General features: G+C 40.5%; 1 protein-coding gene across 1 annotated transcript in view; it reads right to left on the minus strand.

Annotated features, from left to right (window-relative positions):
• PAH (phenylalanine hydroxylase) overlaps window positions 1–13563 on the minus strand; it is an 80566-nt gene extending 67003 nt beyond the window's left edge. Inside the window, exons 1-2 of the mRNA XM_038558862.1 lie at window positions 13406–13563; window positions 7386–7493 (exon numbers count right to left, since the gene is read on the minus strand). Of these exons, the coding sequence (XP_038414790.1) occupies window positions 7386–7493; window positions 13406–13462 (165 nt within the window). The 5' untranslated portion in view covers window positions 13463–13563. The remainder of the gene's footprint in view (window positions 1–7385; window positions 7494–13405) is intronic.
• Between the last annotated feature and the right edge of the window lie 11172 nt (window positions 13564–24735).

Below are 24735 nucleotides of genomic sequence, written 5' to 3' on the forward strand. Positions count from 1 at the left end.
GCTTGCTTAGTCAGACCTCTGTGTCCCCATCAAGTAAACGGTGCTAATTGAGAATACCCATGAACTCAGTACTCTCCATCCATGTTTGCTCATTCCCTTCCTTAGAGAACTTACAGTAAGGTGATTAGTGGAATGCTAGCAGAGGGAGGGAGACCTCTTCTTTGCAACCTCCCCAGGGGCCTGACATCTGATTTTACAGCCTATTACGAAGCCACTTGCAGCAAAGACTCTCAAGAGACTATTTTTCCACAAAGGGGCGGGACACGAGCTAGTAGAGGCTAAAAATACAGAGAGCTACAGATAATGTTTAAATAAATGCATGAAGCACCGAAAATCAGAACAACTGAGGACAGTGAGATGTTTTCAAGTTCACATGTTTTCAAGTTTCATCTTGGTGTCTTCCTAACTATTTGACCCCAGTTCATGAAAACATCTGCTTCAGTCTCTCCCCATGAAGCCAACACAGTACTTCTGTATCTCTGTTATAAATACCCAAGTGATTGTGTTACATTCTGGTATTGTTACTAGCTGAGGTCAACAAGTCCACAGGTCCACTGGCAGGTAACAGCTTCCCTTCATGGGACAGCGATTTTGGTGCTAATCATCCGAGGAAAAGATGGGCTCCCAGGGAGGGAATGAAGCCTGACCATGGAAATCTGCCCTCACTCTGCAGATCTCAGGTTTTGTTTGAGGAGTTGGGATGCCCATAGGCACTCTTGACGGCGAGGGGCTAATGAAGCTGTCACCATATGGAGTTGGGACAGGGGTCCAGGTCATCTAGGTTCACACAACTCTTAGTCCTTGGTTTATTACTCTGAGCATGTACTAAGGTGTAGTTAAATGTCCCTGCTGCATGTCTGCTATGCTGCAAGCCATCGAAGGATGGTCCTGTCATCAAACATGGATGTGATTGGGCAGCCCGGGTGACTCAGAAGTTTAGTGCAGCCTTCAGCCCAGGGCCTGATCCTGATCATGAGACCCAGGATCAAGTCCCATGTTGGGGTCCCTGCATGGAGCCTGCTTCTCCCTCTGCCTGTGTTTCTGCCTCTCTTTCTCTCTGTGTGTTTCTCATGAATAAATAAATAAATAAAATCTTTTTAAAAAAAAAACATGGATATGATTGCAGTGAGGGACTCCTAGGGTACAGAGGATTCTCCATATGGAATGTTCTCCCTCCATCGCCAATCTTAGGGGAGCTGGATAGATTTGTGGCCTTTGTCTCTATTAAGAACAAGTAAGTCTATTTACACCATGATTTTTGCTTAGATTCTGCCCTGCCTTTCACTGGCTGTTTTCACAGTGGGGATACTTCTGTGTAATGCCTTCTGGCACCCTTCCACAGTAGAAATGTTGCCTTTAAGTGATTCCAAATATGCCTCTTGTGATTTCTACACCTTGCCCTTTTACCTCTGAAGCAATAGAAAAAGTAGTATTTCTCTCCCAGAATAGCCCTTCAAATATGTCCTTGCCCCATCTTCCCTCTTCAAGACAAATAATCCTAATCCTTTAACACCTTTTCACATTGCTGAGAACTTAAGACTCCCTGAAGTTCAATGGCTCTCTAAAACTGATATGCAGAAACAAGAATAAACATTTATTGCGCTCTTACCATGTGTCAGGTACTCTAACAAACACTCCACAAACATTAATTCATCTGATTTTCACAGAAGCCCTGTGAAAGATTCTTATTACCTTTATTTTTAAAAATATGGAAACTAAGCCACCAAGAGGTCATATAACTGCTCCAAGCTCATCCAGCTCATAGGCAGTGCAACAAGGTGTTGAACTCGGTTTGGTTCTAGACAGTATACTCTTAACCCAATACTGTTCTACTCCTTGGGCCCCCAAAACCTAGGTTATAACTGATGGTGTGGAGCTCATAACTCTAAAACAGCATGAATCTAGTGGAACACTAATGCCTGCAAAATATCAGTAGGCCTTCCCTGAACAAGACTGCCTGGCCAAATACATTTGGGGAATACCGGACACCATAACCTTGGATAAATACCCTCTCTGTAGGGCTTCCCAGGGCCTTTAATATGTTTGTGTGTGCGATGCTTTCCAAAATCTAGACGGAGAATTTTCCAGACTTATTTACCCTTGGATCTCTCTTCTAATAAAATACCTATTCGCATACAGAATGCGAAGGAATATTATTTAGGAAACACTGCATAAAGTGTAGTTTAGATTCTTTCATTAGTTTTACCTTTTATTATCTTTGGCTTCATTTTATATGGTCCAGAGGTTTAGTGTCAACTACATGATGTAGGGGTGTTGTCTGTATTTCCATCTAACACTCGCTCTTCTACCTCAGTCACCCTGATATCACGAGAGATGTAAATACACAACAAACACGCTGGGGCCCTCACAGTCTCTCTGCTCTACTGAGCTACTCTTGTTTCCTCTAATGGCCCTGCCCTGCCTGACTCTTGGTCCTTGCTATTTCCTTTTGAATGTTGACAACTATATTAAGTAATTCATTCTAGATTTTTTTACCTTGTTTTGAAAAGAAAAATAAAAAATCAAGGCTTTGGACTCTCTCTAGTCTTCTAGCATCCTTCTGATCTTTATACTTTTTCTAAGATTTCTGACAGGGCTCATAGATCACATGTGGAAGGGATAGAAGAAGTGACTGAAAATATTAATTACATTAGAATTTAAAAGTTCAATATGATAATGATACCATAAATTCAAGTAAAATAAAGAGTCTGGGAGGAAATATTTGTCATTCTACAAAAAGGTATTCAGATTACATAAAATGTCAAGAAATCTGTAAGGAAAAGGTAAAATTGCCACAGAAAAAATTTAAAATCTGGATGTACAAGTCACAATTTACAAAGGAATAAAATCTAAGGTCCTGTAATATGAAAAAACACCTTATCATCTCACTTGTAATCTGAGAAACAAAAATTAAAATGATAAATTGGTACATCCTACTCCTTCTACTGTCCAAGATTAAAAAGCAATGATAAACAACTAACCTTAAAAGTATAGAGAAATGAGTGTTCCCACAGCAAACTAAAGGTAGCATAAATGTTACAGGGTAATTTAACAGTTTAGAGGACAACTTAGTAGTTTCTTTTAAAACAATATATTGAGGGGCACCTGGTGGCTCAGTCTGTTAAGCATCAGCCTTTGGCTCAGGTCATGAACCGGAACCCAAGTTGGGCTCCCTCTGCCTGTCCCTCCCCTTCATCATCATCTCTCTCTCTCTCTCTCTGTCTCTCTCCCTCTCTCTCAAAAAAAATAAATAAATAAGACTAAAATATCCAAGCCTTAGGACCAGCAATTAAATTCTAGCTTAAATTTTTCTTTTCCAAATGCTATCCTTGAAGGCCCTTGCTTTTATTTATTTATTTATTTATTTATTTATTTATTTATTTATTTATTTATTTATTTTTAAGAATAAATTTATTTTTTATTGGTGTTCAATTTTCCAACATACAGAATAACACCCAGTGCTCATCCCCTCAGGTGCCCCCCTCAGTGCCCGTCATCCATTCACCCCCACCCCCCGCCCTCCTCCCCTTCCACTACCCCTAGTTCGTTTCCCAGAGTTAGGAGTCTTCATGTTCTGTCTCCCTTTCTGATATTTCCCACACATTTCTTCTCCCTTCCCTTCTATTCCCTTTCACTATTATTTATATTTCCGAAATGAATGAGACCATATAATGTTTGTCCTTCTCCAATTGACTTATTTCACTCAGCAAAGCCCTTGCTTTTTTCAATTTGTATTTGTATGTGAGTTGATTTAGCTAAGCATTTTATTTTCAAAATTTGTGCATATATTTTGCTCTATAATGTGTACACAGCAAAGTGCTGGATTTTTATTGTCTGTTTCTTTCTGTAGTTCTTTCTTTTTTTATCTAAGAAGCTCTCTATCATTATTGTTTAGAATAAGCATAATTGATCTTCATATTTATAGTTTAATAAAGATTAACTCATTGAATGCCCCCCCAAAATTTCCACATTGCATACCAAAAACAACAACAAAGTACTGCAGAATTGTCTATGACTTCAGAAAATCGGAAATATCACAGATGCCCAAAATAGGGGGACAGATAAATAATATATGGTACGTGTATGAACTACTCTTCAGAAATTATTAAGTGGATCTGGATGTATCAACATGTATGTATCTCAAAATCACTGCATTCAGAAAAGAATACAGAACAATTCTTCCTGAATATTTAATTGTGAAACTACTCAGAGGGTTTTGCCTACAGTAAGTCATTCAGTCCTATCAACTACCCTTTGAAACAAATGCTAGTATTATTATGAGGAAACGAAGCACAGAGAAATTATGCAATTTTCCCAAAGCCACAGCTGTCTCTGCAGAGTCCATGTTCTGGGCTCTACTGAGCCGACCCCAAGAGGCTGCAGGACAAGTGTGAACAGCACAGCACTTGTCAATGTAGATATCATTTTCTTTTTTTTAAGGACTGAAATATAGAAAAAAAGTATACTAAACTCAGAATAATGCTGCGTTGGCCAGGAAGTCTGCAGCATGACAGGACTGATCAGAAAGGACTGCCACACATCTTTAATGCTGTAGTTCTTTATAAACAGTACGTTGATGTTTAATGTTTGAGACCATAATCATATAAGAAAAAAAATGAAAGTGAACCTGTCAAAATGTTAATAGTGGTTGATAGGGATGAGAGGGACTTAGGTAGTTATTATTCTTGCACTTTGATAACTGTTTCAATCTGAAAGAAAGAAGGAATACCTAGTGACCGGTCCCTTTCTCTCAAAGACTAGGAGGATGGAGCCATGATATTTGCATTAAAAAAAAACCTCCAGAAGTATTCAGATATGCAGGGACAGTTGTATTTGGGCAGAAGCATGGGGCACCAGAGAGAGCTCCTGGTTTGCCCATCCAGGATCCCGTCATCGCGATAGGTTAGCTGTGTGACCTTAAACAAATGCCTCAATCTTTCAGAACCCCAATTCCTTCACGCATAAAACATAGTCATATCTCCTCCACCAGGTTGAATGGGGACAGAATCAAGCATCCGCTATGCCTGGTACATCATATACTGTGGTTCCACAGACACTAGAATTCAATTTTCTTTTTTTTTAAAGATTTTATTCATTTATTCATAGAAAGAGAGAGAGAGAGAGAGAGGCAGAGGCAGAGACACAGGCCTTAGAAGGAGAAGCAGGCACCATGCAGAGAGCCTGACGTGGGACTAGATTCAGGGTCTCCAGGATCACACCCTGGCTGCAGGCGGCGCTAAACCGCTGCACCACTGGGGCTGCCCTAGAATTCAATTTTCTATCTTCCTTCAATGAGGATGGGAAGGAGGATAACTTAACTCTGCATTTTGCCAGTCTGTTTAGAAGGGCAGAAGGGAAGCCGATCCATCTAATGTCTAGAGCAAGTTCTGAAATATATTTGAAAAAAAAAAAAAACAAACCACAATACACATTGACAAAAAGCCCCTCCACCAATCCCGGTATGGTGACTTCTACTTCCTCCTCTGTAGATGTATATAATAATACCACTTATTGACCATGGCAGTTGAGTTTTAGATAATGCTTTAAAAAGTTCATCCAGAGTACACACACTCACAGACACACCACACACACACCCTCCGGGTGCATTTTAGCTAGCACTGGTAATTTAGTTGCTTGTGGTTTATTTATTAGGTTGAAAACATCCTGTTAATTTACTATTATTTAATTTATTAACTGATTAAGGCCTGACCTCTCGAGGGAAAATGCTGATTAACTGTATAATACAAAGACTAGAATGTTGCATAGGAGCATTTTACAGATTCATTTTTCCTTATGAACAGTTTGTCATTCAGAAAGTGCTCTTTCTTCTCTGTGTTGCTTGCTCTCATTCAGGCAGACATCCCCCTCCCCCCCACCTCCTATGGATAGACATGTTCAATGTTTTTAAAAATAGGCTTTATTTTTTTAGATAGATTTTAGATTTATTTTAGATTTATAGAAAAACTGAGATGACATATAGAAATTTTTCGTATACTCTGCACCCAGCTTCCCTTACTATTAGCACCGTACGTTATTGTGGAATGTGTGGTAGAACCAATGCACTAATACTGATGCATGTTCATGAACTAAAGACCATACTGTATTTTAATTTTTTCCTTTATATCTAATGTCCTTTTCCTGTACCAGGCTCCCACTCCAGACCCACACTGCATTTAGAGGTTATATCCCATTAGGCTCCTCCTCTTGACTGTGACAGTTCCTCAGACACTCTTTGGTTTTGATGATCTAAATAGTTTTGTTGAGTGTGGGTCAGGTATTTTGTACAGTGCCCCTTAATTGAGACTTGTCTGATGTTTTTCTTCTAGCTGGATTGGGATTATGGTTTCAGAGGAGGAAGACCACAGAGGTAAAGTGCTGTTATCAAGCCCTATCAAGGGTTCTTCCTACCTACATGACTTATCACTGTTGATACTGACCTTCATCACCTGGCTGAGCTACTGTGTATTGGTTTCTCCATCCCCTTTCCATCCTGTCCTGTTTAGAAGAAAGTCACACTGTGCCCCCCACACTTAAAGAGTGGAGAGTGATGCTGTTCTTCTTTGAGTATAGAGTATCCACTTAAATTATTTGGAATTCTGCATGAGAGATGTGTCTCTTCTCCGTTGATTTATGCATTCAGTCACCATATATAATTTTTTTAAAGATTTACTTATTTGACAGAGAGAGAGAGAGAGAGGTGGTGGGGAAGGGTTAGAGGGAGAGAGAAATCCAAGCAGACTCTACATTGAGCCCAACATGGGGCTCCATGTCACGACCCTGAGATCATCACCACAGCTGAAACCAAGAGTCAGACACTTAACTGACTGTGCTACCTAGGTACCCATGCGATATAATTTTATTAAAGAATTTAGAGTAAAAAATAATTGGTTCAAAAATATTCCTTCTTAAAATCCAGGACAAAAAAATTAAAAAATAAAATAAAGCCTAATTTGCTTTGCTTCTAATTAATTTCATTCTTAAGTGAACATTAAATATGCATAAAACTGGTCTGTAGAGGATATAAAGATGACTAAGCCAAGGTTCTCTGCCTGAAGCACTTTAAAAGTAAAGTGCTTTGGGAATACCAAAAAGATAGTAATTAATTCAGGAAAAGCTTGATAAAAGATGTCTGAAACCATGGCCAGCTTCCTATGTGTACAACTCGTGATTCTGAATGATTCACAGATTCTGATTCTGTGAATAGAGACACAGCAGTTCTGACAGAATGGAAGACTTCACTAAGGTCACACAGTTGGTTAATGTTAAGTGCCTGAGCTGAAAATCAAGCCTCTCAGTTCCAGATCCCATGTTCTTCTCCTGGCATTCAATTAGAAAATAACCCAGAAGTCTGCTATGCATTGTCCAAGGCAGAAATGAATGTTTACCTCAAATAATCGCAAGACTTTGGCCAGGGCACCAATTTCTTCTTTGAGTGAGAAGATCAGTGATATGGCACCATTTTGGTTGGAGTTGTCTTCAATGTAGCTTGTTTCCTACAAGATGAAGTGGTCTTGATTACAATGTTTTCCTGTGAAATCTTCAAGGAAGAGTCTGGCATAAACTTTCTCTTCTAGTTAAGGCCTGGAATACAATAAGCTACATATATTCTACACAGAAGGACCCAACTTCTGGGAGAAGATAAGTAAGTTAAGGGAAGTGATATTTTCAATGATGCCCCTAGGTCAGAATTCAATTTCAGAAACCTTTATTCAGTGATGTTACGGTCATCCTATAGATTCAATAGCTTTTAATGAGCACCTACCAAGGGCCAGACACCATTATAGCTCTAAGATCCGAAAATGAATAAGACAATGCCTCATCCTTCAGGGCCTCAATATTTGGCTTAATAGACACACAACACGGAGATCCTCAGAGATGGTATAATACAGTTCAAAAACTGTTCAGGAAAACACTGAAAAATACAGTGTACAAAGTACTAAAAATAGGTATTTGAGACCAAAGATCTGGGTTGAAGTCCTCTGTCTTTCAATTACCGGCTGAAACACTTTGGGCAAATAGCTTGGCCTTCTAAGTTTCCTCATCTAGAAAATCATGCTAATAATAAGCCCTGTAAGCAGTATTCACATGATGAAAAAAAAACAATAGAACAGTTTACATATAAAAATGATGGAAATATTATAAATACACAAGAATGATTGTTTGGCCTTTGGCAAGGATCTCAGGGAAGCATCATGCTCAGGAAAGCTGTATGTCCTGTAAGCTAGGATCTAAGATATCCAGTTATTGAAAGAGTCAAAAAATACATAAAAGTAACACAAATGACCTGCCAGAAGATGGATGTCTTACACTAAATAAAATATGACAAGGATCTAGCACTTTCCACCTTCATATGACAGCAAACTAAGGTGCAATTAGGGTTGGCATTGCAGGGTTTGCTGCAATCTTTAAAAACTATACAGTCAAGTTTTATAATAATATCTAAAGTTCCCTGTGTACCCACAAATAAATAGCATGTACCTAAAACCAGGAGGAAAAACAAAACAAAACCATGCAGAACAATTACTCTCTTGTAAGAAAGTTAATGAAATTAGTGGAATGGGTATTACGTCAGCTCAGTGAGAAGCCTTGTTGAGAGCCTGCCCAATGACTCTCCCAGTAGCTCTCCCAGTGACTCGGCATCATCATAAGCCCTGCTGAAATATTGAGACCCTCAAAATGAAGTTCTTTTCATTCAAAAAATTAATATTTTCCAAGAACTCCACCGAAACCAAAGGTGTGGGGCAAAAACCAAAATCATCAGCAGGGTGCTTCAGTGAATGGGAAAACTGAACTGTTACATACCCCTAAATGGACCATGATGTTATTTTTCTTGAATACAGATTTTTTGTCTTTTTTTTTTAAATTCCAGTATAGTTAATCTACCATGTATGAAGAGTCTATAATGTTCCAGGCATTAGAACAAGCACTCGGTTCGGATCATCTCATTGAATGTTGGTACAATTCAGGAGGTAGGTTTTATTATCTACCAAGTGTCCGCTCTTATTGACAACAAAAAGAAGCATCAGAGAAGGTAAGTAATTGCCCTTAGGTATGCAGTCAGCGACAGAGCCAGGGCAGGACCCCACACCATGGGACCCCAGCCTACATCCGTCTGTGACTCACAGCTTCTTGCAGGACACTGCCCTGCCTCCCCCTTTTTAAACCCTGCCAGAGATATGCACAGGAGTCTCTGACACTACTCTTCTTCCTCCAGAGCACACTGAGCCCCTAGTCCTTCCTGGTTTCCTTGAAATGACAAAAGATTTCCATTTCTGGTTCCATTGGCAACATTCTCTTCTGTTGGCCTCCAAGAAAAGTAACACATTCCAGGTACACCTTAACAGCCACCACCTATGACTAGGGCAATTCAGACTTGAATGCACCCCTCCCCAACCCTCCCATCACCACCACCTTCCTGCTCCTGTGTATGTCCAAGTCCTAACTGACCTTTCCCAGAAATGACCCTCGGGGTCAGGTCAGGCCCTTCTTTTGTTCCCACTGCTCCCACACTAATCCAGCTCTTAGTGATCTGTATCCATCCAACCTAACAGAATTTCTCTTGTGTCCTCTTTCTGCTCAGAATTCTTTAAAGGCTCCCCATGGCCAGCCGGATAAAATACCTTTTCTGATATTCAGGAGTATCTCGGTACCTCATCTCCCGAGTTCCGCCCACAGGACTCACCTCACCAGCAAACCAGCTTTCTCTTTGTCTTTTCAGCTTCTCCTTAAAGCAAATGCTCTGCACCACCCTCCTGCCTCCCTTTTCAAATATCTTAGCTCCCTTCAAAAGTCCTCTTGGGTCTCCCTCCTTACAGGAGACCTCGGTATTCCCAAGCTGACATGAATACTCCCTCCTGGTTCTAAGCATTCCGTTCAGCTTCTGATGCCCACATGACACTTGACTGGCAGAGCTGGCCCTATCTTTAGAGTTCATCTAGTTCCACCCCGTATTTGGCAGATGCCACAATGCCAGAGAAAGGAAGGGGTGACTCCTCTGAAGTCCCACAGGTGGAAGGTAGCAGGTCAGTTACCCAGACTCCTAAATATCATTCTAGATAATTCCTTCTGCTACGGGCAATATATTCATATTAAGCTCATGTTTCCTGTAGACCAGGTATTCAACACTACTCCTGACCGCCTACTCTTACCCACATCTGTCCCCTTCACTTTCTCCCCACAAGCTTCCTAGATCAGAGTTCTTCAATGAATATTCCTTGTTTCTCCACTTCAAAATTACCTGGGGATGATGCCCTGTTCAAGTGCAGATGTCTGGGCCCCGCCGCCCTAACCTATCAAATTTGAGTGTCTGGGGTAGGATCTTAGAATCTGCATTTTCAGAAGACCCCAGATGATTCTTAACCATGGAAGACTTTAAAACCACTGGTAAATGCACAGATTATTTTTAATTATGGCTTTTCCCAAATGTATCTTCAAATTCACATTTACCATATGATAAGATACTACTCTTTCTTGTTATTAATATTAATAATAGGACTTGCCATTGAATGAACACCCACTGTGTGCCAGGAGCCATACTTGGTGCTTTTTATAGCTAATGAACATCATCGCTGGCAGCAACTAGCACTGTTTCAAGACTTTACAGGTAATTAGCTCTCTAGTCCTTACAGTAGCACCAGGAGGTGGGTGCTATTATTTTGCAAATGAGGAAATAAGCTCTGCAAGTTTCAGTGGATTGTCCAAGGACACTCAGCTAATGAGGGACAGAGCTTGGACTTGAACATAGATCCAATAATTCCACATCCTTCTGCCTCCTAGTGACACACCCAACTGAGACAACAGCTCCCCTTTTCAAAATTTGAGGGACTTTAAATGAAAGAAAGCTCATGGATGTTTGTGAAATGGTATGGCCTTGGGTGGATTCAGATCCTAGTGTCGCCATGTTGATCCAGCATGGGGCCTTGGGCAAATCTCTTCCAGAACATAGGCTCATCATCTATATCTTGTTTTCAAAAGGCATGAGAGCAGACTTAGAAATATATGTACACCCAGGATGGGTAAAAGTTAGAGAAAAGTATCTCAGAAACCAAATAGGAGAAATAGGGCAGAGAAAGATAACTTTACTAGCACCCAGCAAGGAAAGAATTTTGATCACAAGGCAATACACTTAACAGGAAAAATACGATCTCCATGGTTGCGTCTAACAAATACACTCTGTAATCTTTGGAAAAGAGCATTTTTCAAAATCACACGCAAGATTTAGCTAGGTATTCCAGGGGCACTTTCAATCTTAGTGCTTTCTGGAGCTATGGTAGGAAGCTTGTAATCGGGTGTGATTAATGCGTACACACCCACGGTATAAGATGACAAGAAACAAGATGCAGACATCTTGCCGTGGACACAGCATACTCTAGATTCCAGTGCGTCTCTGCAGGAGGAAGCTGTGTGCTCCAGGAGTGCCCCAGGTATGGAGGTGAGATCTGCATTTGATCACTGGCTTCGCTGTTCAGTGCTATGATTCCCCTCACCTTGTACCCCACTGCCCTGTTCTATTTTTCTTCACAGCATTTTTCTCTACATGAAATGATGTGTCCGTCTGATTAGTTTTTGTCTTATTTTTCTCCTCCACTAGAATACACGTTTCACTGGTGCAGAAACTCTGCTGTGCCTGGCACATAGTAGATGCACAGTGAGCCTGCTGGGTGAACGAATGGACCAAACAGCTCTTGTAGGGTTGTTATGTGTAGAGCACTTGACATATCACATGCTTTCCAGGCTCGTGTCCGAATTATGTCCAGCATGTTCTGTTCATCTATGTCGGGAGCTTCGAGAAGGCATAAACTATGTCTTTTTTGCAGACTCTCAGAGCCGGAAGGCATCCTAACTGTCCCCCCTCAACCTAGTCCAAACTGCCCCCCCTCAACCACCACCACCTCAGTTTTACAGATATCAGACTGAGCCCCTTCCTCCTAGCTGGGTGACTTCCCCACTCCACAGCTTTAGTAGCCCAAAGACACGAGCTCACGGCTCCTGACTCCATACCCAGGATCCCACCCTGGTGTAGCTATACCAACCACGGTGCTTGACTCAGTGCTTATCTCTCTTGCCAATGCTCCAGACACATTTTGTTGAGTAAACAAACCAGTTCTGGCTAGACACCATTCTCCAGGAACTGTGCTAAGAGCTTTACAGATACTATTTCATTTAATTCTTATAGCAATGCTAGGACATGGGTTTTTTATTCCAATTTCAAAATGAAAAAACCTGAAGCTTTGCAAAGTTAACTATCCTGCTTTCAATGCCAGGCCTGCTCTAAATGTTCCTCCCTATCCCCCAGTCATCAAGAGTGACAATCTATGGTTCTCAGTCTTCTAACCTCCCATGGCTCCCTAACCAGATCACTTACCCCCATCCCCCCATGGTTGTGGGGGCCCCCTGCCAATGGCACTGAAACTAAACAATGACAGAGCCAGCATTTGTTCTGGGGTTTGATGCCCTGTCCCTCCTCAACATGAAGGTCTCTCTACCAAGCACCGCACATCTTTTTCAAAGGAAGTCTTTCTCACAGGACTCAAAAAAAAAAAAAAAAAAAAATCAGTCCAAAGTTCTGTGGTCTCTCTAGTTGTACTAAAACATCAACCATCCTTCCCCCCACTGCCTGCCTATCTGTTCTCTAGATCGCTCCCACTAATCCTACAGATGACACACGTCTATAAACCGGTGTTATCTCCCAGAGCTGGGCTTTCAGTCTGAACCCTAGAGCCTAGGAGTGCAATACTCAGTCACAGAGTGTATTCTGCAATTGTTCACCTCAAGAGAAAAGGCAATGAATCTCGGAGAACAGAACACACCCCGAGCACATCCCCAGTCACATCTAGGATTCTCTCACATTCCCAGTTCAGGGCTAAGGCTTCTTCATCTTCCACTCTGTTTAATTTTCTCTTTCCCCAGGTCTGAGTAAGTCTAAGACTTCCTCAGGCCTCATTTTCTCCAGAAGTTGAAGAAGGATACAATTTCTTCCAATTTTGCCATTTTGAAAGCTGGCTGAGAGCACTTCGTGAATATTACAGGAAAGTGGATCTAGAAAAATCCCATCTCCCATTCCAGATCATTAAGATGCAGCCACTGCAGGGCAGGACAGAGAAAGCAGGCAACAGAGAGGGACAGTGACCTGCCCAGAGACGGAGGCTCTGATCCAAGACTCTAGGAGATCAAAGCACTGTTTCCCTTAAAGCCGCACAGGACAAGTGTCCTTCCCTCGGGAACAGGCGTTGAGGGCCTGCGCTATCTGTTGCCTTCCTGGATATTTTTATCACCTTCAAATAAATTCAGATTCCTCCGTGAGCTTCTAAGGGAGGAGGAAACACCCACATTGCATTGCTCGGGCCCTTTTCCACCGAGGCCCAAACTCCCTTCCCTCCTGGCTCAACCAGGCCGCCCAACGCACCTGCCCGTCGGAGAGCTTACTGCCGGAGCCCCGGTGTTCCAGGACCTCCGCGGACATGCCGGCCCCTGTGCACCTGGTCCCTACCGCTGGGGCCTTGGTGGCGGGCAGTTCTGCAGGCGACACGTGCTGCTGAGGTTTTAAACCTGGTGCTGGAGGAGAGGACAGATTCCAAGGATGTCCATGGCAACGCCCCCCGGTGGGCGTTGTCCTGACGCAGGGGTGCAGGGCTGCGCTCGGGCCACCCCGGGGGGAGGGGAGAGTGCTGCGGGCGCGGGAGGGGAGCCCCAACCTGGCTGCCAGCTCTGCACGGAGCTGAGGCTCCCCGCAGCCTCCGGGGTTAGGCGGGGCTGGCCAACCCAGGACTGCAGGCCTCGGGGAGTGGGTTCTCTGCAGTGCATTTGACCTTGCCTCCGCTCGTGACAGGTGACAGGCTTTGCAAGAAATCATCCTTTCTTCCCCGACCCCTGTCCCCAAAGGAGCAGAGCCAGGATCCTAATTTAAATTTCGATGACTGGTGCGGGCAGGGTCCCCGCTATTAACCATTAAGCCAACTATCTTTCCGAGCTTTGACTTCAGAGAGCTAATCAGGAGGGAAGGGAGCATTGTAAACGCTGAGAACAGCAGCTAAAGAGCAAAGGTAAGAGCACAACCTGGTTCAAGATGCAGTCGCCTGTCCTTGAGCTGTTCACACACCTGCTGGGCGCCCCGAAAAGACAGTGGCATTGCCACCCTGCCAGGATCTTGTGAGAATATGAGTAAGCGTAAGAATGAGGAAATGCATTAAGCATTGAATACGGTTCTTGCTGAATAGCCTCAAGCTCAATAAATAGAAGAGCCTGTTTAAAAGTGTGGGACAATGGGTCACCAAGCACCTCTCCTGTGGGGCCAGGTGGCATTCCAGGCACCGAAGAAAAAGCAGCAAGTGAAACCGAGGGCCCTGCCTCCCCAGCCAGGCTACTGTTATGTGTGTGTGACAGAAAAGGAATTAGTAAATGAACCTAGTCAGAGCTCAGCCTTCAGAAGAAAATACAAACAGAAGTAGGGGCTGGGACTGAGCTGGTGGACATTGGAGAGCGGACTCCAAGTAGGTGGGAAGATGTCATGCACCCGGGTGTGTTCAGATGAGCAGGCTGAGATGAGGCATTCATTGCTAGTAGGAAAAGAAAAAGGATACCACAAAGTCAGAGGTTCACAAAAGATGTGGAAAAAAACCAGGAACATCAAAGTCTTGATGGCCAGAAAACAAACCAATAATAGAGGTTGCTAGAAATCCACCCCTTGCCCCTCCCACATTCTGTGAGAGCCATCAAGCATTTGCCAAAGGGGAAAAAATTGTCATATTTGCAAAACAAACAGACTATCGGTTCCACCCCTGATGAGCCGTGTAGCTTTGCTCAAATTCGTGCCTCAGTTTCTTAGTCTTTCAAATGGGGATTTTAAGGGTTGTTGTGTAGGATTCCTTGAGTCTCTATGAGGTGTCAGGCTTCCAACTGGCCGCTAAGAATATAGACATCATGAAGTGTGATTTCTGTCCAAAGGGAGCCCTTGAGCATCTGATTAATATTTCCTAATATTAATATCTGGTAAATTGGAAGATTGGTGTTGTTGGACATGGGAGGGCAAACCCTGACCTCCACCCACAGGAGACTCTGTATCCTTTCATGGACTCCAGTGTTTTTTTTCATGTGGTAGACCTGAAAAGAGTTTTTCTCAGCCCTGGAGCTGCCTGACAAGCAGCATTTCATCCCTCTCTGTCATACTGCAGAGAACGAGGAGTGTGACGACACCTGTACTCCAGGGGCAGGCCGCGGATGAAAGCGAACAATGACAGCTACTTATTTACGCTCACACCATGAGTGAGCCAAGCTCTCCACACACATTGTGTCATTTCTTCTGCTCAACAACCTCAAGCCTGATGCATCCCCACTTTACATATAAGGAAACTGAGCCCCGGGAAGTTTAAATAAGCAGTCCAAAGTCAAACCACCTTCCACCCAATTCCAAGATGCTTGCTCTTGAATACTCCTTTCTTCCTTTTTGAGATACAAACAACAATTATTTCTACAACAGCAAAATAATAGTATATCTCTTTTCTCCAAATCGGAAGTCTTTATCCAATTTCACCTAAAAATGCCCCAGACCTGGAGTGGGGGTAGAGCACAGTTAATTTTCAGCTACTTCAGAAAACCAGTGATCACCTTCTTTAAAAATAAATAAATAAATAAATAAATAAATAAATAAATAAATATGCCAGCAAAAAGGGAACATTTCTGTACGCACTAAGATAAAAACCCCCATTGCTTGTGATATGCAGTTTGTAGAGGGTGTTTAAACTCTTCTTGTTTAATTCGAAGGAGCATCCCAGAGTTCAGCCTTGCAGGCCACTCAGATGCTGTGGATGGCAACGCAGAGGGACACTGTGTCGCAAGCTGTGTAGCTGGTACACTTAGAGCTGACCTTCACTGATTTGGAAGTTGAAGATTTCCCAACCGCTGCAGGTTATCAATCCCTTTTCATTTTAACCTCCTATGTGGAGGGTTGAGTTAATCATAATCTACTGTTTCATGGCACATAATCAAAAACTACAAGGTCCCTTCTTGTTTTATTTATTCGTTCTCTTTTATCTTCGTTCCCTACCTCCACTCCCTTCTCCCAGAGGTGACATCCCTTAAAATTTCTAATACCCAGGCTTGGATTTTTTAAATGCAGGGGAATATCGGTGCACAAGTGTACTCTCCATAGATATAAGTGATGCTGTAGCATAGCTTTGCTATAGAACGTAGATGTACTTTAGATCTCGTAGTTTCTCTTTCTTTCACCCTGTTCTTAGGATGCTGTGAATGTGCATCTAGGTCTTTGCTTTCCTAACTGGTGTAGAGTCCTCTGTCGTCAGTGTCCACCACACTTGACTTCTCCATTTCACTAGGCTGTCCCTAACTCTCCCCACCCCAAACAATTCTGTGATAAACATCTTCATGCTTGTCCCCTTAGGGACCTGTGTGAGAATTTGTCTTGAATAGAAGGGTGGGATCCTCAGTCAGAGAGAACATGCATTCTTCACTGCATGAGTGTCAGATGGTCCCTTGAATGGCTCATACTAGTCTACACCCCTACCAAAGGCCAAATGCTTCTTGGTGGTAGACATCCCCAATATCTGGCATTTTCCAAACATCTGATTCTTTGCCAATCTGATCAAAGTGAAGAAGTGTGCCCTTGCTGTTCATATTTTGCGTTTCTCTTATGACAACTGGGTTTGAGCCTCTCTTTAAACACTAATGCCCCTTGGATTTCCAATGCTGTGAATAGTTCATTATATACTTTGCCTATTTTTCTGAAGGGATTCCTATTTATCCATGTTGACTTGCAGGAATAATTTGTAGAGTCTAGATATTAGCACTGCCTCTCTCAGTCACTAGTCTGTCTGTCCTAATATATCACTGCCAGTTAACTGTCAACTGGCATTCTTCCTTGAGAAAAAAAAATTCTGATGTAATAAAAATATATCTTTTGAAATTTGGGGGGGGGTCTATTTAAGAAGAGCTTCCTCATCTCTAAGTCACAAAGATATTCTCTTCTTTCATTATCGTTAGTTTTCTCTTTCACTTTTGGATCTTTAATCTATCTGCATCTTTGTGAATGGGATACTGTCATGACCCAGGGTTTGGTTTTGTTTTGTTTTGTCTTGTTTTGTTTTGTTTTTCTCTCTCTCTCCTCTCTTCATGTCATGAATCAGTTTTTTGACAACATGGACAAAGACTTTTCCTCACTGAGTTTTTACATCAGAATTTTCTGAACTGAGATGAAATGACCTCTTCTCAGAGATGCATATTAAGAGTCACCCGTTTGACTTTTGGTACCATGTGTACAATTTTTCAAATCACCATTTATACTTGAATCTATCTCTGAGATTTTAATTTTATTCTATTGGCTTATTCCATTATGTCTCCTCCTGTGTCATTATCATACTGCATTTATTAATATTACAGAATGGTTTGGTAGTGTACCTTAATATTGAGTAGGCAAGTCTCCCTTCTTGCTCTTATTTTCCCCAAAGTTTACTTATCTATTAATGCACACTTGTTCTTCCATATTATAGCTGAAATTTTTATTGATTTGGCTCTGAATTTACTGGTTAATCTGTAGACATTGTGTCAAATAAAAGTAGTAATACCAGATGTACATGCTGGATTCCAGTTTATGATAAATGCAGCCAAAATTTCTCCATTAGTATTATGCATGATATAGGGTTTTGGTGTCCGAACCATCATTAAATTTATGAAATCCTCTCTGTCTCTAGTATACTGAAGTTTGTTTGTTTTTATCACAAAGTGTTGAACTTAGCAAGTTGGCCTTTTCTGCAAAATTACATGATGGATCCCTTCTAGTCTATTAACATGGTAAATTACATTGGTAGAGTTTCTGGGTGTAAGGTCTTACGTACTAGGATAAACTTTCCTTTTTTCTGATTTATTATTTTGTACTACATTATTAGATATGGTCAATTTATATTTTATGTAAGATTTTACCATTTGTGTTTATTACAGAAATGAGACTGCCACTTTATTACTTGTACTGTCATTATCTTACTTTGAAATCAAGACTACAGTAGCCTTACTCAAGGAGTTGTAAAAAATTTTCTCTATTTTTGGAACAACTATAGAAGATGGAAATTATTAGTTCCTTGAAAATTTGGTAAGATCTCTTATAAATACATTGGATCTAAAATGTAAGGGGTCAGGAAAAGTAGAAGATTATATTTTAGTTCATTTAACTCTTTTTGGCCTATTTATGCTTTCTATTTCTTCTCATTCAAGAATTAAGTCAGTCTGTCAAGGTCTCAACAAAAGTGACATACTCCGGTTCATAGCATTCTTTTCTTATTTTTATTTTATTTTTTTCTTTTCTTATTTTTAAAAGGTCTATCATATCTGTATTAATTTTCTCTTTTTAGTTCCATATTTATTTGCATCTTCCATCATCTTGCCACATGTTGCCCATCAAGAATCAGCATTCATAAGACTGATCTTTTCTAATGTTTGTGCTGTTTTTTATTGCATTTTCTCCCCACTTCTTTATTATTTCCTTGTTTGAGCTTGCTTTGTTGCTTTTGCCCAACTTCTTGAATTGAACACTTTGCTTGTTTTCAACATTCTTTGTTTCCTCAGAAATGCATTTAAAATGAGATTTTTCTAAGTAGTGTTTTAGCTGTGTGTCATTAATTTAATACAGTCTTGACTTTGTTTGGCTCTAAGTTTGGAATATAATTTTCTCAATAACCCAAAAGTTATTAGAAGTATATTATTTAAATTCAAGTTACTTGGGATACTTTTGGTTTTCTTTCTTTTTTATAAATTTCTAACTGCATTATATTACGGTTAAAGAACCCAGTCTTCATGATTTTGATTCCTTGGAATTTATCAAAGCTTTGTAACCAGGGGATCCCTGGGTGGCGCAGCAGTTTGGCGCCTGCCTTTGGCCCAAGGCACAATCCTGGAGACCCGGAATCGAATCCCACGTCGGGCTCCCGGTGCATGGAGCCTACTTCTCCCTCTGCCTATGTCTCTGCCTCTCTCTCTCTCCTCTCTGTGTGACTATCATAAATAAATAAAAATTTTAAAAAAATTTTAAGAAAAGCTTTGTAACCAGGTGTACGTGGTCCATTTGTGTAATTTTTCAGATATGCTGGCAAAGAATGGGTATTCTTTGTTTCTTGAAGATATAGATGTGTGTATGTATATATGAGATTTTTAAATTCCTATTTCAGAAATTAATAAATCAGTCAAAGTTGCAGAGCATGTATTTATACATAGATTACAAATATGTGTGATTATATATATATATATACATATATAACTTGTATTTTAATCTAATCTAATAGTTTCTTTTTATTAGTAAGTTTGGCCCATGACTTTTATTATAAAAACTTTTATGCCAGTTCATATTTCTGCCATGTTATTTCATATTTTCCACTTCCCATACTTTCTATTTATTTTCTCCTTTTTAACCTTCCATTGGAGGAAAGGTTTTCTCTTACTGATTTGAAAGTTATCCTTTCTATTTTTATTCCTCTTCTGGCTGTTAGGGACTGAAATGTTTGTGTCTCCCTGCCCTACCAAATTCCTATGGTGAATGTTTAATCTCCAATGTGATGGTGTTTGGGGCCTTCAGGAGGTAATTAAGTCATGAGGGTGGAGCCCTTAGGAGTGGAGTTCTCTACCATGATGAGAAGATGGCCATCTGCAAACCAGAGAGGGGGCCTTCACCCAGTGGTGGATCTGCCAACACCCTGGATTTGGCAGCCTCCACAACTGTGAAAAATAAGTGTTTGTTGCTTAAACCTCCCCGTATGTAGTATATTTGGTATAGCAATCCAAACTGCCTAAGAAACTGGGTTATTTCTAAGTGGTTATTCATTTTTTTCATTTAGATATATTTTTTATCATTTACTTATCTTTGAAGACTTAAGTACTCATACAAATCAAAAATCAAAAAGTTAAAACATAATGAAAAATCTCCCACACTTCCCTATCCTATAAGCATCCAAGTCTCTTCCCCAAAGACAATATTATCAGTTTCTTCCAGAGATTTTTAAGCAAATATGTGCTTGTATTTGTGTGTGTATATTCCTCACCCTTTCAGATGGCAATATTGTGTACATGGTTATGCACCTTGCCATTTTAAATGTTTAACTTATGGGGCACCTGGGGAGCTCAGCAGTTGAGTATCTGCGTTCAGCTCAGGTCATGATCCTGGGGTCCTAGGATCAAGTCCTGCATCAAGCTCCCCAAAGGGAGCCTGCTTCTGTCTCTGCCTCTCTCTGTGTGTCTCTCATGAGTAAATAAATTTTAAAATTCTTTAAATTTTTTTTTAAAAAATATGTGTTTAACTTATGTATATTGAGATCACCCTGTTTATGACATGAAAAATCTTCCTGAATCTTTTTTTAATAGATCGTGTTTCTTTGTATGGATTATCATAATTTAATCAGTACTCTGTTAACACTGTTGTTGTCTCTAGTCTTTTGCTATTACAGATAATGCCATGATGAATAATTTTGCACGTGCACCATTGCACACATATCAGAACATGTCTATATGAAAATATGCTGTAAGCAGCATTTCTGGGTCAAAAAAATGGGCATTCATTATTTTAATAGCTATTGACAAATCATCCTCCAAAGAGTGGCCATATGATTCACTATCCAAACTGGAAGTTTTTGAGTCTAAAAGATGTACTTGTGGTATGGATAAGGAGACAACAGGTATCAACCAAGACTATCACAGGCAAACTGCTATGTATGGTCCCCCAATCCATATGTGTTCTACCTGTTTACACAAGAAAAATGTGATACTGTCTATTTCTTTATAACTTTTCCAACCCATATGAGGTTGCTTAGTTCAGTATTAAGAAATGTCAGCAAGTATGTTCAGATACACAAAAAGACCAGACATCACTTGAGTAAATCAAACAAGTCTGCTGAGTCAATATGCACAGCAAAAAGATCATCAATATTATCTTGGGACAAAAAGGGGTATAAGTTTCCAGCCCATAAACCTCACCAAAGAGTAGACACTTGTGGGTGATAGTATCTGAGTGAATGAGAGATATATCTTACCTCTGGAAGCTCAGCACCCCCCTTATACCCAACTAACGGCTGTGAGATTAAAGTAGTTCTGGACAGGATCTTGTCTGGACTAAGCATAACTTCATTGATCCAACTCATTGATCTCAGCTGTACATGGCACAGGCTGATGAAGAGGCTACAGCATAAACTTAGCAAACTCAGAACCAGCTTCCCATGTATCACATTCAAACTCTTCACACTAATGTAAACTGCTTGGCTAAGAACATTTACAAATTTATTGTTATGGGACCAGAATAATTGTTAGATACCAAGACATGTGGCCTTTAGACCAGCCATGAGGTCCTCCTGCAGTTCATATTTTTAAATCTTTGATAATCTGGAGAACAAAAAACTCATTATAGTTTTCACTACAAATCTTTTGTTTTGAGCAAGGTTATTTCTATTTACTTTTCTGTGAACCATCTGTACCTTGGATTAGATCCCTACCCTTTATTTTTGAAATCTCTAGGCAGGACACTGGCCTAACCTTCATTCCTACCTCCCACCCACAACTCAGATACACTGCACTATGGAAGATATATGTTCTTCATGGAAGCATCTACAGTCACAATCTAGTACTGTTGTCATCTGGGACCAAAAAAAATATCCAAATTCTGATTATTTTTCTCATAGGGAGTTTTGTAAGTGCCCAGAAGATTACCCATTGGGAGCTTTTAAACATAGTTCAGGTAATAGCTCCTGACTAAAAGAAGGCTATATCACAATAAATTTCTGTTTCTGTGGGGGTCCTCTCATGGTGGAAGCTAGTTCAAGAAAAACATACCTTGTCCTGCCAATGGTGGAGTCCAGCTTGTCCTCACTGTGACCATCTGTCCATGTTTAATATTCAAAGAAGCTAGATAGCTTCCTAGCTTTATACATGAGTTGGGCATAGTCCCTATATCCCTCAAATTTCAGAGGACATAGGCTGAGTTCTCTGATAGGTTCTTTTTACCCTCCTAGATTTGGCATAAGGTGAAGAAAAGGGATGTCTGGAAAGAAAAGAGAAATGTCACAGCACACTAATAAACTTCTCTTTAATAAAACTCTTTCTCTCTGGTCACTTGGATCAGTGTCCTAGTAGGCCCTTAAAAATCTTTAAAGTGAGTGTTGAGTCAAGGATTGCAAAATGGGCTTTACCATCTCTTAGCAAGTCCTGCATAGAAAGTCTCAGAATCCAAAATAATGACCAGAAAACAACCACATTTAACATAATCAGAGTAGTAACTAGACCAATGGATGTTTTTAAATTTGAAATATTCCCTTAAATATTTAATTAGGTCTATGCATGTATGCAGAATTTGGAGAAGGGGAAAATTGAGAGGTATTTCCCTGACATTTCTTGGACTATGTCTTGGACTGCCTTTTCAAGGACATTTGCACAGCAACAGCTTTGGAAGAGGGAAAATGGTGTCTCCCTCTGGGTCCAAGGGCAGACTTGGTTCTTGACCAGTATGAGAGATTGAGATCTCTTCCCTAAAGACATTCCATGGTAATAAAGTCTTCCCCTCTCCCTAGAGAAAATATGCTTGCATCCCATAGTAAAGATGATGCCTCTCTTTGGCAAGGAGGATGGGACAGTTGCCATTGCCCCCATAGAAGATATGGGTTTCCTAACCTCAGCATTCCTCAGCTGTGACACAGATCCAGTGTATACTCAGCATCCACCTGGATCACTCTGATACCTATGGACTTGGAGGACAAGGGGAACCAATATAAACATGACAAGCATGTTGCCCACTTTGAGCAGTAAACAGTCTATATCGACTGGGCTTATTATTTCCTTGCTGGCCAATTTCATGGAAGTATGGCAATTCATCCTAAGAATTACACTGATGTTTAGGAAATACTTGATCTACTTGATGGAAAAAAAAAAAAAAAAAGAGATGTGGCAATAATGGCCAGCATTTTCTTTCCTTTTCTGTCATGGAAATAGAAGCTCCAAATGTTAGCCAGATAAACCCAAGACTTCACAGAATAAAACACTACACTCTCCTTCTTTCTTTCAAGTTAGATGTAACTGCAGGTTTAATATTTGGCCAAAGAAACAGAAAAAGTAGAAGTCTGCAACATCTCAGAAGTGTCCCTACAGGAGGCATGCCCTTCTTCTTTTATTTTTTTCCTTCTAGCAGTTTGGAATGTAGAAATGTTGACTGGAATTGGAGCAGCCATGTTGGATTATAAGGTAAATGTAGGAATGGGGGCTGCGGTTTTCAGAATAAAAAGAGGGAAGGATTGAGATAAAAGGAGCCTGGTTCATGACACCATGGAGCTTTACCCCAGCAGCCTTGGACTTCTGACTAGACTTTGATATACGGACAAATTTACTTCTATTTTGTTTAAACTCTTGTTATTTTGAAATTTTTGTCACTCACAGCCAAATCCAATTCTGACAATACGAGAGACACAGAAATGATATTTATGATGAACTTCTCTGTCCAAGAGCTCCTGTTTTCTCATCCGGATTTAGAGAATAATGCAATGTCTCATTGTAACAACTAGGAAGTTCTCACCCAGCAAAATCAGTTCTCAGCAAGCTTCTTCAGGTCCTCATTTCTATGGTGTACTTCTTAGTATAACCTCTCCCACACAGACAACCCAGAAACCTGAAGATCACCATCCACAAATGCCCACATAAACTAAATGCAATTGATGTGTGAAGTTGTGGTTTTAACCAAAATAAAATTCAAAGCAGGCTATTCCTGGAAGTCTGGGGAGAATTTAGACATTTCTTTGGATTATAATAAAATCAGTTGGCAAATCAAGTGCATTTGATAAAAGGTTTATTAAATGAAATGAAGTGTGTGTGTGTGTGTGTGTGTGTGTGTGTGTGTATTCTGGAGACTTTTGAAGCCATTACATTAGCATTCCTTCTTGGCAACATCAGAGTGAGGTCACTGAGTGCTATCATTCATACGTTCATTCATTCAACAAATATTTGTTGAGAATGTACTATGTGTCAGGCACTGTTCCACATAATAATGTGCAGGACAGTCAATGCTCTCATTGATTTCACATTCTATTAGGGAACAACAGTTCCCAGTACACAAGCGGACAAAAAAAAAAGAAAAGCAAGATATACTCAGTACTGATAATGACTAAGAAGAAATAAAGTTTTAAAAAGAGGTATTATAGAAGTGATTGTTTTTGGAGAGGCTGATTTAAGTTGGATGCACAAGAAGACCTATTCAACATGGCATTGTTTGAATTATTGGAAGGCTTCACTCTAAATACAAAGACCTGAGGGAAGAGGCTCCCAGTGAAAGGAACCTCTGTACAAAATCTCTGAAATAATGAACACATGGGACTTCATTTAGGGGCAAACGCCCGTTGTGATTGAAGTAGAAAGAATGGAGGAGAGAGGTATGTGCTGAGTTTGAAGAGGTGGGCACTTTTGTTGACTGTTTCCTTTGCTGTGCAGAAGCTTTTTATCTTGATTAAGTCCCAATAGTTCATTTTTGGTTTTGTTTCCCTTACCTTCATAGATGTATCTTGCAAGAAGTTGCTGTGGCCAAGTTCAAGAAGGGTGTTGCCTGTGTTCTCCTCTAGGATTTTGATGGAATCTTGTCTCACATTTAGATCTTTCATCCATTTTGAGTTTATCTTTGTGTATGGTTAAAAGAATGGTCTAGTTTCATTCTTCTGCATGTGGATGTCCAATTTTCCCAGCACCATCTATTGAAGAGACTGTCCTTTTTTCAAGTGG

Source organism: Canis lupus, chromosome 15 (genome assembly GCF_011100685.1).
Source record: "Canis lupus familiaris isolate Mischka breed German Shepherd chromosome 15, alternate assembly UU_Cfam_GSD_1.0, whole genome shotgun sequence".
Classification (NCBI taxonomy): Eukaryota; Metazoa; Chordata; class Mammalia; order Carnivora; family Canidae; genus Canis; species Canis lupus.